The sequence below is a fragment of the Macaca fascicularis genome, chromosome 12, assembly GCF_037993035.2.
Source record: "Macaca fascicularis isolate 582-1 chromosome 12, T2T-MFA8v1.1".
NCBI lineage: Eukaryota > Metazoa > Chordata > Mammalia > Primates > Cercopithecidae > Macaca > Macaca fascicularis.
Genome location: NC_088386.1, coordinates 1,522,062 through 1,539,871, shown reverse-complemented (window position 1 = coordinate 1,539,871; position 17,810 = coordinate 1,522,062). Strand labels below are relative to the sequence as shown.

The following is a 17,810-nucleotide window of genomic DNA, read 5'->3' as shown; positions in this document are numbered from 1 at the left end:
GAGGCCGAGGCGGGCAGATCACCTGAGGTCAGGAGTTCGAGACCAGCCTGGCCAACATGATGAAATGCCATCTCTACTAAACATACAAAAAAAAATTAGCTGGGCACGGGGGTGGGCGCCTGTAATCCCAGCTACTCGGGAGGCTCAGGCAGGAGAATCGCTTGAGCCTGGGAGGCGGAGGTTGCAGTGAGCCCAGATCACGCCATTGCACTCCAGCCTGGGCAACAAGAGTGAAACTGCCTCAAAAAAAAAAGTCACTCTGGGTGGCTCACGCTTATAATCCCAGCACTTTGGGAGACCAAGGCGGGCAGATCACCTGAGGTCAGAAGTTTGAGACCAGCCTGGTCAACATGATGAATCCCTGTCTCTACTAAAAAATATACAAAATTAGCCAGGCGTGGTGGCGGGTGCTTGTAATCCCAGCTACTCAGGAGGCTGAGGCAGGAGAATTGCTTGAACCTGGAGGGCAGAGGATACAGTAAGCCAAGATTGCACCACGGCACTTCACCCTGGATGACAGATAGAGACTCTTTCTCACACACACACACAAAAAAAATTAAATTAAAATAAATATCACTATACAATGGGTTTATCATTTTGTAAATCTCAAGTTTATTTTCTAATATAATATTGATACAAATCACTTTTTTTTTTTTTTTTTTGAGACGGAGTCTCGCTCTGTCGCCCAGGCTGGAGTGCAGTGGCGCAATCTCGGCTCATTGCAAGTTCCGCCTCCCAGGTTCACGCCATTCTCCTGCCTCAGCCTCCCGAGTAGCTGGGACTACAGGCACCCACCACTATGCCTGGCTAATTTTTTGTATTTTTAGTAGAGATGGGGTTTCACCATGTCTCAATCTCCTGACCTCGTGATCTGCCCGCCTTGGCCTCCCAAAGTGCTGGGATTACAGGTGTGAGCCACCGCGCCCAGCTGATATAAATCACATTTTAAAAGCTCTTTGGGGGCTCAAAAACTTAGTAGTGTAAAATCATACTGAGATTGATTCAAGCACCACTGTTGTATATCATATACTACTTTTGTGTAAAAAAGAAAGAAAATTCATCTTGTACTAGCTTACAACGCATAAAGAAACCCACTAAGGATAAACCACTATCAGTGGTACTGGGCAGATGAAAGACCTTCTACTGAATGTATCTTTTTGTTGTTAATTTTTGAGCTTTGTATAATCTATTCATGAAAGTAAGTTAAAAAACAAACCCTGGGGGCCGGGCGCGGTGGCTCACAGCATTTTGGGAGGCCCAGGCAGGCAGATCACGAGGTCAAGGGACTGAGACCATCCTGGGCAACATGGTGAAACCCTGTCTCTACTAACAATACAAAAATTAGCTGGGCATGACGACGTGCGCCTGTAATCCCAGCTACTCAGGAAACTGAGGCAGGAGAATCGCTTGAACCCTGGAGTCAGAGGTTGCAGTGAGCTGAGATCGTGCCATTGCACTCCAGCCTGGCAACAGAGCGAGACTCCTCTCAAAAAAACAAAACAAAACAAAACAAAACCCCTAGGGGCCAGAGGACGCAGGAAGGCCAGCCCAAGAGAAGATGGAATAGGCCAGGAAGTCTTGGGTGTGGATGACACCACCTCAGCCCAACTCCTCCAGGAACATGGTCTCCAGGCAAAACATCAGAGGATTCTTCTCTAAACAAACAAAAGCAACAGACAGAGTTTCCAGGGTGTGGCTCCCCCAGCTTAACTGTAACCTGCAAACACGATCACCACACAGCCAGGGTCTGCAACATGGGAGGCAGCCAGAAAAGCCAGCCCAGAGGAGAGGGAGGCAATTCAGGAACTAAAATGATTTTTTAAAACAAAAATAACTGGCCAGCATGGTGGCTCACGCCTGTAATCCCAGCACTGTGGGAGGCCGAGGTGGGCAGATCTCGAGGTCAGGAGATCGAGACCATCCTGGCTAACACAGTGAAACCTCGTTTCTACTAAAAATACAAAATATCAGCCGGGAGCGGTGGTGAGCACCTGTAGTCCCAGCTACTCGGGAGGCTGAGGCAGGAGAATGGCGGGAACCCGGGAGGCGGAGCTTGCAGTGAGCCGAGATCACACCACTGCACTCCAGCCTGGGCGACAGAGCGAGACTCCGACTCGAAAAAAATAATAAAAGTTAAAAAATAAAAATAAGGAAAAACAAAGTCATATATCCAAAGATGCTGGAGAAGTTATTGGACACACACTGCCGGGGGCATCTGGGTGGGAAAAACAGTATCCGTTTTCTCACAGTCATCCCAAGAGTGTGACTACACAGGCCACTCCTGTTTGTGGAAATCATATATGCACATGGCACAGGGAACAAGAAGGCGTTTTAACCTCCGATGTGGAGACCTACTACCTGCACGCTCCTGAGTAAATTATTTAACTTCTGGACCTTGGTCCCTCCAGTGGAACTTGGAGAATACCTCCCTTACAGAGTCACTAAGAATGCAGTGAGTTGTCTCTGATGTAACGATATAGTCTAGCATTTGGTAGGTTCTCAATAAATGGCATTCTTATGATCCATGACAGCAGAAAAAGCTGAAGAGTATGTTACTACAAAGTAATTTTTTAAAGACACAGAAGTCACAATGAAACATGCTTTAAGGTTAATGCTTTAATGTACTGACATTTTCACTTACAAATGTACAATCTGCATATGTAGGAAAAAATCAGTTCTCTAGACGCAACAGAATACTAGAGACGGGAAAGCAATCACAAAAAGATCAACTCTGGGGAGAAAGTGGAACTGCATTCCATGCCTTTATCTACACACACTAGGGAAGGAAAAAGAAATATTACACAGGATCAAAACTTGTGGAAAATACACTTGGGTCATTTTGTCTCAACTGCAGGACCTTATTATGATCCAGATGGCTACCTTGAGTCCTGGATAACCTAAAATGGGCAAAGTCTGGCCTTGTTCACAAACGATGATCCGAAACATTAACAGTTCTCCCTCTCCTCTTTAATATCCAAGACCCTGAAGCTGACTCAAGGAATGAAAAGAACAACCGGATCAGCATGTATATAATGTCACTGGCCAACTTCTTCAAGGTATGGATTATTTAAAAGGACACATGGAAGTAAAATGCTTACTCAAACCTGAATAAGAAGTTTCTTCTAACTCAAGTACTTCTTGACTTGTATGAAGTGTAGCACTGTAAACAAAGGACATCGTTGAGAAACCGAGGCTATCAAAACATTGGCATCTATGGGAGTTGTGGCCAAGAAATAAAACACCTGAGCGACCTTATCCCCAGTATGCATTTCACACCAGGATCAAGTCACTAGTGACAGTCAAGTTCCAGGCTCATCTATGGCTGCCTAACGAGGCTGGCCCCACTGGGATGGGGACTGGGGAGGGGACACACATGAGTACCCAAGCTTCAGTCCACACCTCTCCCCTTCAGCCAGAAGCAGCCAAGGGAGCACAGGAACATCTGCCTCAATAGCATTTTGGCAGCAAAAATCAATACTCTGTGGTTCCTGGAATTCTCACCCAGCAATTCCAAGTTCAAAATTACCAGTGCAACATGAAAAACTGTTAATAGTTTTTAAGTAAAGGGTACATACAACTTTAATAACGATTATAATCTGAAGAAAGTCATTCTTCTTATACAGGATGGAGAATCCTCAAAGCAACATTTTAAACCATGGACACTAGACTTGTCATACATTACATCTATTCAGAGATGAGAGAGAAACACACATCCTTCCATGTGGGAACAGATACTCCCATGTCAACAAGTCCCCTAGGATCAGAGAGAAAAGCAGACCCGTGGTCACCACTCAGTTTCTCTGGCGTCTGACTTCAGATGGAGTCCCAGGTAGGTTGGCCTAAGTTGGCCTCAGAGGGAGGCGGCTGAGCAGCAAAGCAAGACAGCATGTGTGTAACCAGCCAGGCAAAATAACAAGTCTGTGCTACCTGGAGTGTATTTTCAGGACAACAGGACCATATGGAGTGTGGGGCAGGGACATTCACTGTGCTAAACTGCCTCTGTAAAAGCACACTGTTGAAAGCATGCAGGACAGAAAACTGGAATAATTCAGAGCTTAAAAACAAGAAATAACAGAAATGTGAATATTTCAAATACATACTTCATAATATTGAAAATAAGAGCATTTGACAGAAAGGCTGGAATGGTTTTTCCAAAGACTCACACATTTTGGGGCTCAAAATTCAATGTTCTAAGCTTCTCTATCACAAAGAGACCAAGAACAAAAGCAAGGGTGGGGATCCTGGCCGGGCTGAGTGGTACCTTGAGCCGGTCCCTGTGTCCTGAGGGTCCCTGGGCCCCATTTCCCACCCATAACCCAAGTCTGCTCAGCTACGGTCTGCCCTGGTGCTCCGTGAACAGCCACAGGCCCCACTTCTGCACAGGATGGGCCTTCAGAGAGATGAGAGCATCTCCCACACAGCGCAACCCCGTGAAGGCCTGAAATGGGAATGCCCTAACTAAGGCTCTCCTTCCGCTCCCTCGCTGTTCCTTTAACATTACTCCCTCAGCAAGTAGAAAACTAGGCTATCGGGAGGCTTAGGCAGACACACACTCAAACAGCTCTCTTGGAATAAAGCAAATCTGCCTCCACACACTTGTTTGTTATTGTTCTGGCTTCTCCAAGTTTTAAAGGATAAAGCCCTCAAACTTGCAGGCTCAAATCAATTCCCAATGCGGGAAACGTTCTCCAAGTATGGCTACCAAAACCATACCAGAATAAGGTGAGAAGCAGCAGCCAGAGTCAGGCAGACTTCTGAAGCATCATTTTTCAAAGGCGGGCTGTGCCCCATCATCCTGAGCCATAGGCCTTGCCGGGGGCCCATGGAGCCCCAGAGGGCAGGACAGGGGCTCTCACACCATGGCCCCGGGAAGTACCTGGGAGCTTACCAACCCACAACTCCTAAAGTAACAAGCAACCAGTTCTGGTCTGTGGTTTGAAAAAGTTAAATGGAAAGCTATAGCTTTTCTTGCCACAATCACTCATCAGGCATACAACACTGTATTACCGGCATAACATGAAAATAAATTAACCCTTAAGCACTACAGCTAACTCTAAAAAGAAAATGCCTTTCAAAACAGGTGTGCTCAAATAAGGTGTTCCGACAGGTGCACAAGCACAGTCTTGGAATGAGCCAGTGCCCCTGGAAAGCCAGCGTTTGAACACAACAGCACAGTTCAAACCTTTCTCTGTGGTACTTATGTGGATTAGTTACAATTATGACATCACTACTTTCAAAGGAACGATTAAAACTATTATTAAAAACATTTGTCACAAGCAGAAATGCCCTGCAAATCATATTATTGCACACAGGGTTATCAGAAGCTATGCACATCAAGACCTTGAGGCCCCTAGAAGACCCAAAATAGAGACCCTAAGGCCATGCCCGTGGCTGCTCCTGCCAGCATGCCCAGTGCCAGGTCACTGTCGTTGTCTCGATACCGCTCTCGAATGATGACTTGGTTAGCAGGCTGCTGTCCATAAAGTCCTAAAAAAGAAGGAAAGTAGCAGATCTCTAAGCAGCAGTTTGTGAAGTTTAACATCACGCGAAGTGCCAGTTCTCCTTTCACAAGAGGGATCTGCTGTCTCCTGTCACACTGGCGCCCCAGCCCTCCTCCACAGCAGGCACATCGTGTGGCCCACATCCCTGAAACCACACTGGGAGGAAACCAAGATCCTCAGCTCACTAAGGGCCAAGGTCCCTAATCTGCAAAGAGCAGAACCCTAAAGAAGCTTTCAGACTCCTGCCTTTGATTTCTACTTCAGCCCTCCACACGATGCTTACTGGGTGGCAGACAAACGGGGAACATGGGAGAGACACAGTGCCCAACAAAAGCCCAAAAAGGAAATGCTCACTTAAAGCAAATTAGCTTCTTAGTATGCATGCAAACCAATTTTTAAATTAAACCTTAAATCCGCACATATAACTTGCTTTTTTTTTTTTTTTTTTTTGAGATGGAGTCTTGCTCTGTGCCCAGGCTGGAGTACAGTGGCGTGATCTCAGCTAACTGCAACCTCCACTTCCCCGGTTCAAGTTGTTCTCCCACCTCAGCTTCCTGAGTAACTGGGACTACAGGCGCCTGCCACCATGCCTGGCTAATTTTTGTATTTTTAGTAGAGACAGGGTTTCACCATGTTGGCCAGAATGGTCTCAAACTCCTGATCTCAAGTGATCCACCCACCTCGGCCTCCCCAAGTGCTGAGATTACAGGCGTGAGCCACAGCACCCGGTCTACTCTTCCTCTTCTTTTTTTTTTTTTTTTTTTTGTTTTTTGAGACAGACTCTCACTCTGTCGCCCAGGCTGGAGTGCAGTGGCTCGATCTCCGGCCACTGCAAGCTCCGCCTCCCTGGTGCACACCATTCTCCTGCCTCAGCCTCCCGAGTACCTAGGACTACAGGCACCCGCCACCACGCCTGGCTAATGTTTTGTATTTTCAGTAGAGACGGGGTTTCACCGTGTTAGCCAGGATGGTCTCAATCTCCTGACCTCGTGATCTGCCTGCCTCGGCCTCCCAAAGTGCTGAGAGTACACGCGTGAGCCACCGCGCCCGGCCCAGCCTACTCTTTTTTACTACATGTCTTTATGGAGAAAAAAATATTTATGTTAAGAGGTGAAAACTTCAAAAAAACAAACCACAGACAAATTTAATATTTAATTTGCAAGACTAAAATTTACAACTGGAAATGTACTGTTTGCTCTCTTCCATGCTTCACAGCTACAATGCCTAGTAGCTAAGTAGCTTTCAAACTGCTCAGGTATTAATAGGGTTAACTTTCCTCCTTGATCCTCTATTCCTTTAATGGTTCAAAGGCTGGCTGGCCAGGCTTGATGGCTGGCACCTGTAATACCAGCACTTTGGGAGGCTGAGGCGGGTGGATCACTTGAAGCCAGAAGTTTTAGACCAGCCTGGCCAACATAGTGAAACCCTGTCTCTTCAAAATTTACCAAAAAAAAAAAAAAAAAAAAAATTAGCCAGGGGTAGTGGCGCATGCCTGTAATCCCACACTGAGGCATGAGAATTGCTTGAACCTGGGAGGCAGGGGCTGCAGTGAGCTGAGATCCTGCCACTGCAATCCAGGGTCTGGGCAACAGAGTGAGACTCTGTCCCTGCCCCCCAAAAAAAAGAAAAAGAAAAGAAAAAAAACAAACTACTCGCTAGTGATGTGCACATGTGGATGAAGAGCAGAAGTGAAACCCTCAGTGATAACAAAGGTGAACATTTCTAACCACTTGCAGCACTACATACACTGAAATGCTCTTACTCAACTGAGTGCGCTCTTATCCCTATTCTGCAGATGGGCAAACCGAGGCACACAATGGTTAAGGACAGTAAGGGCACACAAACCCAGGCACTCTGGCTACAGTATGCATTTATACCCACTAATGCCTCAAATACAACAGAGGATGATGAATGACAAAAAGCAAAAGGCACAGAGTAGTACAATGAACCCATCATAAATCTAAGGGCTGATCTCGTACAGGTAACAGTATTGGAAGCAAGTGATTATTTTTGCAATGTTTAAATTTCAAAACTAGGGAATTATGGCATTTACTTTCACAGCCCTGACATTTTAAAACGTTCCGTAATGTTAACTTCAACTAGCCAAATGTAACACGATGGAACCTGTGAGCTGACCTAATGAAAAGCTCTCCTGGAAAATCTGCATTCTCCTGCCCCTGCAGGTCATGCTGAGGTCCGCTGGCTGCAGGACCAGGCCACTCTCCTATGGCTCCTGCTGAGCTCTGCTCCTGCACTGAACTCAGTCCTTGCCAGAGTCAGCTGTGGATGCTTCCAGGTCACACTATTTTAATTGCCTAATTTAACTAATACTACATAAATGGTCAAAATGTGAGTGAGAAAAAGGCAGACACAGTTTCTATGGCAACTAAGATACTACAGGAAAACTAAATAAAGGAAGGTACTTTTACAAACTACCATCAAAACAGGGAATTGAGAAAACTATAAAAGATGGGAGGATGGGAGCACTAGAGTCTCAAAATCTAGAAGTCTGCTCTTGGACTTACCCCTGGAAACTGCAGTGCAATGACGTGTCATGAGGATGGTCTCTACAAGACAGAAATAGAAGACTCCAACCAAAGGAGCCAACTCAAAGCAAACGCCTTAACCCCACATGACGAGAGAGCCGAACGAGCACCCACTAGTGGGTGAAATCACAGCACAATGTTTACAGAACGTCTACAGTACTCTGTACTTTCTCAATTGGCTGACCAACCACTGGTCCCAATCACTCAACAGAAAGCCTTACCCAGCTGTGTGTGTGACTAGGAGGGTTCTTGGGGACTAGCTCTAGGCTCTGAGACCCTGGCAGACAGGATGGCATGGAGGTGGCAAAGCACCCATCTGGCTGTCAGCACAAGCTGCTGTGTATCAACCACAAACCCACCTGACCCTTCCACAGCAAGCAGGTCTGGGGGCTGCCTGGTCACCACCCTGAGGCAGGCTGCATAATGCCCACTGATCCAGCCCCTTATGCGGCAAGCATTCCGAGTACTGCCTGTGAGAGTGCTACTTCTACTCTACTGACGAGAGCTAAGGGCAAGGATGGACTCATTTCCGGAAGTGCCCTAAACAACCACATCCGTAATATCTGTGCTCTCTGTACAGTAAGAAAACAGCGGCAACTGCCCTATTCTGTGGGCTGGAAGCTGAGAAAGAGGCTGGCTCTCATGTGGCAAGGCTAAGGCTTAAAACTCACCACCCCATGGGATCCCAACAGAAAAATGTGCAAAAGGAAAACGATTCATAAAAGGGGATATAAACTAAAGCAACTCGATGATTCCACTTCAGACCTACTGAAGCTATCAAAACTTTCAGAGCACAACAAGCAATCTTTATGGGATTACAGATAAACCACTGCATCAGTAACTGCTAGTGGCATTATAAGTTGGTAAACCATTTTGGGATCAACTTGGTAAAATGCTATCCAGATTTAATGTAATATTAAGAGTTGAAATGATTAAAAATCTGGGATGTCCCTTAAAGTAATCCAGAGGTAGAGAAAGGAGGCTGAGGTAGAGATAAAAGATTAGACATGATGTGGTAACTGCTAAAGCCAGTGATGGACACATGATAGTTCACTATACCATCATCCCTATTTTTTATGTTTGAAAACATTTATATTTTTAAATCATATCCAAAAGAACCCTCAAAAATGTCTATGCCTTCTGACATATTAATAGAGATGCTCCTCAACTTACAATGGGGTTACCTCCCAATAAACTCATCGTAAGTTGAAACATCATAGTCAAAATGCATTTAATATGCCTAACCTACTGAACATCATACCTTAACACAGCCCACCTTCAACTGCTCAGAGCACTAACATTAGTCTGTAGCTGGGAAAATCAGCTAACACAAAGTCTACTACAATCAAGTGTCAAAGATCTCATGTAACTGAATGAGTACTACACTGAGAGTGAAAAACAGAATGGGGGTAGGAGTACCTGAAGTATGGTTTCTACTAAATGTACATTGTTTTTGCACCATCGTAAAGTCAAAAAATCATTAAGTCAAACCATCCTGAGTTAGGGCCTGTCTGCATATAGAGATATATTCTAGTTGGGTGGGGGGAAAAAAAAAGAACTATATTCTAAGCCGGGCGGGGTGGCTCACACCTGTAATACCAGCACTTTGGGAGGCCAAGGCGGATGGATCACCTGAGCTCATGAGTTTGAGACCAGACTGGTCAACAGGTGAAACCATCTCTACTAAAAATACAAAATTAGCCGGGTATGGTGGCACATGCCTGTGATTCCAGCTACTTGAGAGGCTGAGGCAGGAGAATCACTTGAACCCAGGAGGCAGAGGTTGTAGTGAGCCGAGATCATGCCATTGCACTCCAGTCTGGGCAACAAGAATGAAACTCCATCTCAAAAAAAAAAAGAAATATATTCTAATGCATATTCAACAGGAACAAAAAGGAAAAGGATTAAAGATGTTCAAATAAGTATCTACAATAGCAAAAAAAAGAAAAAAAAAAAAAAAGGAAAAAAACAGCCAATACTGGAAGGTTTAGTAATACATCACCCAATATGATAATAGGCAATTACTAAAAATACTTATGAGTATTACGTAGCACTTGGGATTCAATACATATAATTTAAAAACAAGACTAGAAATACAAATGCATGATTATAAGGAGAAAATATTTTATATGGAGGAAGTACAGGAGGTCCTCAAATAACACTGTTTCATTTAAGGTAGTTTCATTATAACATTAAGAAGAAGAAAAGAACCGATTCCCCTCGGGGCACCGCCTGTGCAGAGTGAAGGTTTTTTCCACATTTGCATGGGTTTCCTTGGGATAGTTCAGTTCCTTCCCATCCCAAAGATGTGCCCCTGAGGTGAATCAGCGTGTCTAAACTGTCCCAGTCGGAGTGAGGGGGTGTGGGTGAGTGTGCCCTGCAATGAGATAGGATCCTATCCCTGGTGCATTCCCACCTTAGCCCTGAGCTGCTGGGAGAGGGTCCAGCCACCCATGGCCATGAACTAACTGGGTAAATAATTATCTTACTTGTCTTTATTAATCTTACATGTATGTATAGCTCACATTAATTTCAATGGTTAATATTAGAAGTGGTGATGTTTTTGTGGCCAGAAATAAGCCACAGAAACTTAACTCTTGTTTATACCAATTAATCTGCGGTAAAATCAGTTTCATTACATGTTGTTTCACTGAAACTCACAGTTTCCAAGAATCTACTGTTGATGTTAAGTGAGGACTTACTGTAATTCAAACAAAAGTATTTGTGCTAGGCTCACAAGACAATGGACAAATATTTAATCTGTCATAATTCCTTATTATTTTAATGGTTTTTCAACTTGACATGAACAAAAGTCAAGCAAAGCAGGATCCTCCAAAGTCCACGCTAGTGGAGTGAATGTGCTTCAGATTCCCAGAAGAGAGCAGTGTGGAATTTCTCTATTTCTACTCCAGACTCCAGAACCCATTCTAAGTGCTAAACGCATCCAAAGCCAAAGCAACCACCACCAACTACAAGGACACCATCTGAGATTGTAACCAGAGGCCTCCTTGACTTCTCTGAGCACCACGATCAGTGACCCACCCTTCTGGTACCAGCTCACCTCCCTCTGCCTCTGCACTGAGACACCGTGCTAGTTTTGCTCACAGCCCGGGACTACTCCTCCTCCTGCAAACCCCCACATTCCTGTCTCTCCTGAGCTCAGCCGCTGGCTCCAGCCCACCCACCCATGCATCCGGCGCTATGGTGCTGTGCCCACTGTGCCTGGCCAGCCTCACTTCACAGGGGCCATCGGCCACAGTTCTGCCCTCCCCACCCTCACTGCAGCCCCAGCAGTGGCCAGCATTGTCCCACACCTCCACCCTGCCAACCGCCTTGCCCAGGAGACCCGGACATGATACCCCTACACCAGCTACTCACGCCTGCCATGTGTTTCATGTAAGGTGAAGAATAGAAAGAACAGACTCCAAGCCCAGAATAAATACAAGCCCTTTCCAGGCCTCTACTCCACTGTGAAACAAAACATCACCTCAGTAGTGATAACTTTCCAAGGACCTCACCAGAAGAACAGCTGAAAGGTCCCTCTCATCCCTTAAAATGGGCCTCTTACTTTGGCTGCTTCTCAATGTAAGTGAATCCCAATAAGTACGAAATTCTCTGAGAACTAATCCAGACACAATTAGCAAAGTTCTAAAACTCAAGCCTACTCTAGCTTTGCAGAGCAGTACGAAACTACCAAAGGCTTTTTAAAAGCATAGTAACACAGTGATTTGTGGTCTACAACCAGAAAATATAGCTCACTTAACCTTAAACTGAAAAATAAAAATGTTTACAGGTCTCTCTGGTCTACTCAGCAAATGGACAGAAATGAGGAATGAAAGGCTGGCTTGAGTTACCTGCATATGGGTACTGGTAGGGCACGGCATACGCCTGCCCATTCGCAGCATAGACAACTTGAGTTCCTGGCGGGTACGCACCACTGTAGGGCCCATAGCCGTACGCCTGCTGAAAAGAAACAGGCCCATTAGAAATACAATTGTGAAACTTCTAGTAATGTATTCAAATTGTGGTCTCCAGGTTGCAATCAATAAAATTTAACAGTCAATTAAAAAGACAAAACAAAACATGAAACAGTGTGGTTATGCCCCCTGTTTTAAAATTACTAAAAAACAAACAAAAGCTACAATTGGAGCCCACTTTCAGGCCACAGAATGAAGAAGGCAGAAAAACACAACAGAAGAAGAGAACTGGACTTGCATGAGATTTGGATTTCAATTCAGTTGTGCTGTTAACCTGACCCTCAGTAAGCCACCTACCTAGGCCTTCCTTTGCCCATCTGTAAAATGATACGGTTGGACCAGGTGATAAGGAGATTCACCGAAACCACTATCCTCCAGGCAAAGCCAGCCTGGAAGCAGAGCCCTCTGTGGCCCAAGTTCAGCGATTCCAGGCGCAATATGGAAGATGAGGGTGTCCTGAGCTGTGGTACCTGGGCAGGTGACTGATGGTTTTCGGGCTGCACACACCTATGAAAGGACATGGCTAGAAACGGGCAGCAGACCCACCTCAGCCGGCAGTGAATGACCACTATGTGCTGAGAAATACTGAAACCAAAGACTGGCCTTCCTGGCATACTCACAGGTAAGAGGAGATCAGACATACCTGCACAATCACTGTCATTCTGTGACAAGTGCTCTGACACAGGGAGAACGGAGGTGTAGCCAGGCAAATGTGTGTGTAGATCTAAACCTGTTATCTTACAAAAGCAGGAGACAAGACTCCCACTTCTCGAAGATGGAGTAGACATTCTTTCCTGTATTCCTCCTGCTAAGTACAACTACAATCTCTGGACATTATATACAAAGCAAACATAAGAAGACTGAAGAGTGAGGAGAAGACAGATGGGCGAGGAACTTTAGCACCTGAGGGAGGACCTGGGTTTCCTTTTTGCTTCACACATCCCACACTGGGTAATGGGGAAGGTGGCAAGCTGGAAGCACCAATCAGTGCAGACCAAAAAGACCCTGAGAAGAGCTGCTCGCTTTAACAAAGAATCTAAGAAGGAAAGGAGCAACCTAGCAAGACAGAACGTTTTTAGACAATAACCTCTCTACTCCAGAGAACCACCACAGAAAACCTTCAGCCTCACACCGGCAAAGGCCAAGTGTGAAGAGCCTGAATTTCCGTGCTCAGCAGGCACCGCCGGGTCCTCAGAACACCGTCAAGTAAGACTGAGTAGGGGGCTGAGAATTTCTTCCCTGCCAGATGGAAACAAAACACCCCCATCCCGCTGGGTGGTGTCCACGGAGACCGTGTGAGGAGCCGGAACCCCACTCCCACCCAGCAGAAATACGGTGCCCTCCCTATTCCACTGAGACCAAGCGGAGAGTGAGTCCTATCAGTGCCAACCACAGTATCAGCGGAGGCTCTGGGGGAAGCAGTAAGAGCCTTTCCTCTTCTCAGACAGGGTGGTCTCAGTGGAGATCTAGTGAGAACCTAAATTCACAACTCCCTCCACAGCGACAAGAAACCTGGCCCATGGCTGTCAACTGAGGCTCAAGGCCAGCCTGGACTTCCACCTCTACCTGGCAGCAATAAAGCAGCCCCCGAGAAGCAGGTCTGCTAAAACATGAGATTTAAATAAGATTCAGAGTCTTACAGTACTTAAAATGTCCAGCTTTTGATCAAAAGCCATTCATCACACCAAGAATCAGGAAGATCTCAACTAAATGAGAAACGACAACAAAAAACACAAACACAAAGATGGCAAAGATGTTGGAATTATCTGGAAAGGTTTTTAAAGCAGCTATCATAAAAACTTTCAACAAGCAATTATGAACATACTTGAAATAAATAAAAAATATAAAATATCAACCATAAAACAGAAAAATCTCAGTAAAAAGTATATAGAGACATACATTCAATTTTTTATATATCAAGATATAAAGAATAACCAAATAAAAATTTCAGAACTAATAAAATAACCAATTTAAATAGTTCAACGAATGAGTCCAACAACATAACAGAGATGACAAAAGGAAGGAATCCATAAACATGAATATAAAGGGTAGAAATTACCCAACCAGAACACAACAGAGGAGAAATAGACTGAAGTAAAAAAAAAAAAAAAAAGAGCATCTCTGGGACACATCAGACTAACAGGGATGTCATCAGAGTGCCAAAGGGAGTAGAAGGAGGCTGAGGATGGAAAAGCACTCAAGAATAATGGTTTAAGGCCGGGCGCGGTGGCTCACACCTGTAATCCCAGCACTTTGGGAGGCCGAGACAGGCGGATCCCGAGGTCAGAAGATCCAGACCATCCTGGCTACCACAGTGAAACTCCGTCTCTACTAAAAACACAAAAAACTAGCCGGGCGAGGTGGCGGTGCCTGTAGTCCCAGCTACTTAGGAGGCTGAGGCAGGAGAATGGCGTGAACCCGGGAGGCGGAGCTTGCAGTGAGCCAAGATCGCGCCACTGCACTCCAGCCTGGGCGACAGAGCGAGACTCCGTCTCAAAAAAAAAAAAAGAAGAATGGCTTAAAATTTCCCCAATTTAGCAAAAGCCCAAGCCCCTATATTCAAGAAGCTGAATGAATACCAAACAGGATAATCCCAAAGAAATCCATACAAATACACATTACAGTCAAACTTTTGAAAACCAAAGTCCACAGAGCAAGCAGAAGGAAGGAAATAAAAGAGTACAATCAATGAAATTGAGAAACAGAAAAAGTGAATAAAATGAAAAGCTATTTCTTTGAAACTATTTATAAAATTAATAAAACCTTTAGTAAACTGTCAAAAAGAGCAAAGACAAATTACCAGTATCAGGAAAGAATGAACTGGAGGATTTTTACTATAGACTCTGCAGACATCACAAGGATAATAAGAAAACACTATAAAGAACTCTACACACATAAATCAGACAACTTATAAGAAAAGAAACAATTCCACAAACACTACAAACTATCAAAACCTACTCCATGCAAACTAGAGAATCTGAGTAGACCAGTCACTATTAAGAAAGCTGCATCTGCAGTAGGCCTGGAGGGAAACGTCATATGAGGATACAGGGAGGAGAAGGCCATGTGCAAGCTCAGGAGGGGCCTCAGGAGAACCAACACTGCCCGCACCTTGATCTTGGGCCTTCAGTCCAGAACTGTGACAAATAGATGTGTGTTGGTTAAGCCAAACAAAGGAAAAAGAGGCCAGGCGCGGTAGCTCACAACTGTAATCCCAGCACTTTGGGAGGCTGAGGCAGGTGGATCACGAGGTCAGGAGATCAAGACCATCCTGGCTAACATGGTGAAACCCCGTCTCTACTAAAAAATACAAAAAATTCACTGGGCGTGGTGGCGGCACCTGTAGTCCCAGCTACTCGGGAGGCTGAGGCAGGAGAATGGTGTGAACCCAGGAGGTGGAGATTGCAGTGAGCCAAGATTGCACCACTGCACTCCAGCGTGGGCGACAGAGTGAGACTCCACCTCAAAAAAAAAAAAAAAAAAGGAAAAAGAAAACAGATGTTGTCATTTAAAATCTCCCAAAAAAGAAATCTCTAGGACCTGATAGTTTCACTGGAGATTTCTACCAAATTTTAAAGAAGAATTAACTCCAATTCTACACAATTTCTCCCAGAAAAGAAAGGAGCAGAAAAAACTTTCCGATTTATTCTATAAGGTCAGTTTGCCTTGATAAAATAAGACAAAGCACAAAGACAGAAAACTATAGACCAATATCCTTCATAAATACAGATGCAAAAATCCTTAACAAATATTAGCAAATTCAATTCAGCAATAAATAAAAAGAATCATACACCATGACCAAGTAGGTTTTATTCCAGGGAATGCAAGGCTGGTTCAGTATGTGAAAGCCAAACACTAGAATCCACCATATTAGCAGGCTAAAAAGAAAAACAAAACCTCACAATCATATTAATTACTGTAGAAAAATGTATTTAACAAAATCACTTTGGGAGGCCGAAGCAGGAGGATCACTTGAGGCCAGGAGTTCAAGACCACCCTGGGCAACAGAGCAAGACCCTGTCTCTACAAAAAAAAAAAAAAATTTTTTTTGCAGCCATGGTGGCTCAGGAGGCTGAGGCAGGATGATTGCCTCAGCCCAGGGAATTCCAGGCTGAAGTGAGCTAATGATAGTACCATTGCACTCCATCCTGGGCAAGAGAGTGAGTCTTCATCTCGGAGGGCAGGGCAGGGGAGGGGACAGGAGGGGAGGGGAGGGGACGGGAGGGGAGGGGAGGGGAGGGGAGGGGAGGGGAGAGGGGCAGGAAGGCAACTGACACCCATCACGATAAACACTCCTGGAAAACTAGAAAAAGGGAATTCCTAAACCTGATGAAGAATAAATGTAAAAAACCTCCAGCTAACAGCATACTTAATGAATGCATTAAATACTAAATAAATGCATATGTAAAACTAAATTCAATACTAATTAAATACTGAATTAAACAGTACATTACTACTAAATGAATGTATACTTAAAACTGAATACATTGGCTGGACGCGGTGGCTCACACCTATAATCCCAAAACTTTGGGAGGCAGAGGTGGGTGGATCACGAGGTCAGGAGATTGAGACCACCCTGGCTAACATGGTGAAATCCCATCTCTACTAAAAATGCAAAAAAAAAAAAAAAATTTAGCCGGGCGTGGTGGCAGGTGCCTGTAGTCCCAGCTACTCGGGAGGCTGAGGCAGGAGAATGGCGTGAACCCGGGAGGTGGAGCTTGCAGTAAGCCGAGATCATGCCACTGCACTCCAGCCTGGGCGACACAGTGAGACTCTATTTCAAAAAAAAAAAAAAGAAAAACACTGAATACATCCCCCCTAAAATCAGGAACGAGGCAAGGATGTCTTCTCTCACTACTGCTATTCAACATAATATCTGAAGGTCTAACCAAGGCAATAAGGCAAGGTAAGGAAACAGAAGGCATACAGGTTACAAAGAAAACTGTTCCTACTTGTAGATGACATGATTGCCTATGTAGTATACCCCAAAGAATCTACAGAAAAAGGAACTAGAGTAAGTGAGCGCAGAAAGTTTACAAGTGCCAGGCCGGGCGCGGTGGCTCAAGCCTGTAATCCCAGCACTTTGGGAGGCCGAGGTGGGCGGATCACAAGGTCAGGAGATCGAGACCACAGTGAAACCCCGTCTCTACTAAAAAATACAAAAAATTAGCCGGGCGCGGTGGCGGGCGCCTGTAGTCCCAGCTACTCAGGAGGCTGAGGCAGGAGAATGGCGGGAACCCGGGAGGCGGAGCTTGCAGTGAGCCGAGATCGCGCCACTGCACTCCAGCCTGGGCAACAGCGTGAGACTCCGTCTCAAAAAAAAAAAAAAAAAAAAAAGAAAGTTTACAAGTGCCAGCCAGGCGCCGTGGCTCACGCCTGTAATCCCAGCACTTTGAGAGGCAGAGGCAGGTGGATCACCTGTGGTCAGGAGTTCGAGAGCAGCCTGGCCATCATGGTGAAACCCCACCTCTACTAAAAATACAAAAAATTACCCAGGAATGGTGGCAAGCACCTGTAATCCCAGCTACTCGGGAGGCTGAGGCAGGAGGACCGCTTGTACCCGGGAGGCAGAGGTTGCAGTGAGCCGAGATAGTGCCACTGCACTCCAGCCTGGGCAAGAAGATCAAAACTCCGTCTCAAAGAAAAAAAAAAAAAAAAAAAGCAGCATGTTCCACACAACAGACTTACATACAAATCAGCTCAGTCAGCACCCCAAGCACCCCAACAAGAGGACATCCCAAAGTATTTGACATGATTTTTGTAAGGGTTATTTTCCCCCAAATATA

General features: G+C 45.2%; 1 protein-coding gene across 16 annotated transcripts in view; it reads right to left on the bottom strand.

Annotated features, from left to right (window-relative positions):
* Positions 1–2,601: 2,601 nt before the first annotated feature.
* The window catches only part of PLEKHB2 (pleckstrin homology domain containing B2), a 47,595-nt gene continuing 32,386 nt past the window's right edge, over positions 2,602–17,810 (bottom strand). For 5 of the 16 annotated variants that reach the window (XM_074008721.1, XM_074008724.1, XM_074008727.1 and 2 more), the window contains 2 exons: positions 11,902–12,010; positions 2,602–5,487 (listed from right to left, as the gene is read on the bottom strand). In XM_074008721.1, coding sequence (XP_073864822.1) covers positions 5,351–5,487; positions 11,902–12,010 — 246 coding nt within the window. In that variant the 3' untranslated portion in view covers positions 2,602–5,350. Of the gene's footprint in view, positions 5,488–8,026; positions 8,069–11,901; positions 12,011–17,810 lie in introns of all 16 variants that reach the window. The other 11 variants (XM_065525334.1, XM_074008720.1, XM_065525336.1 and 8 more) reach the window with 4 other exon arrangements.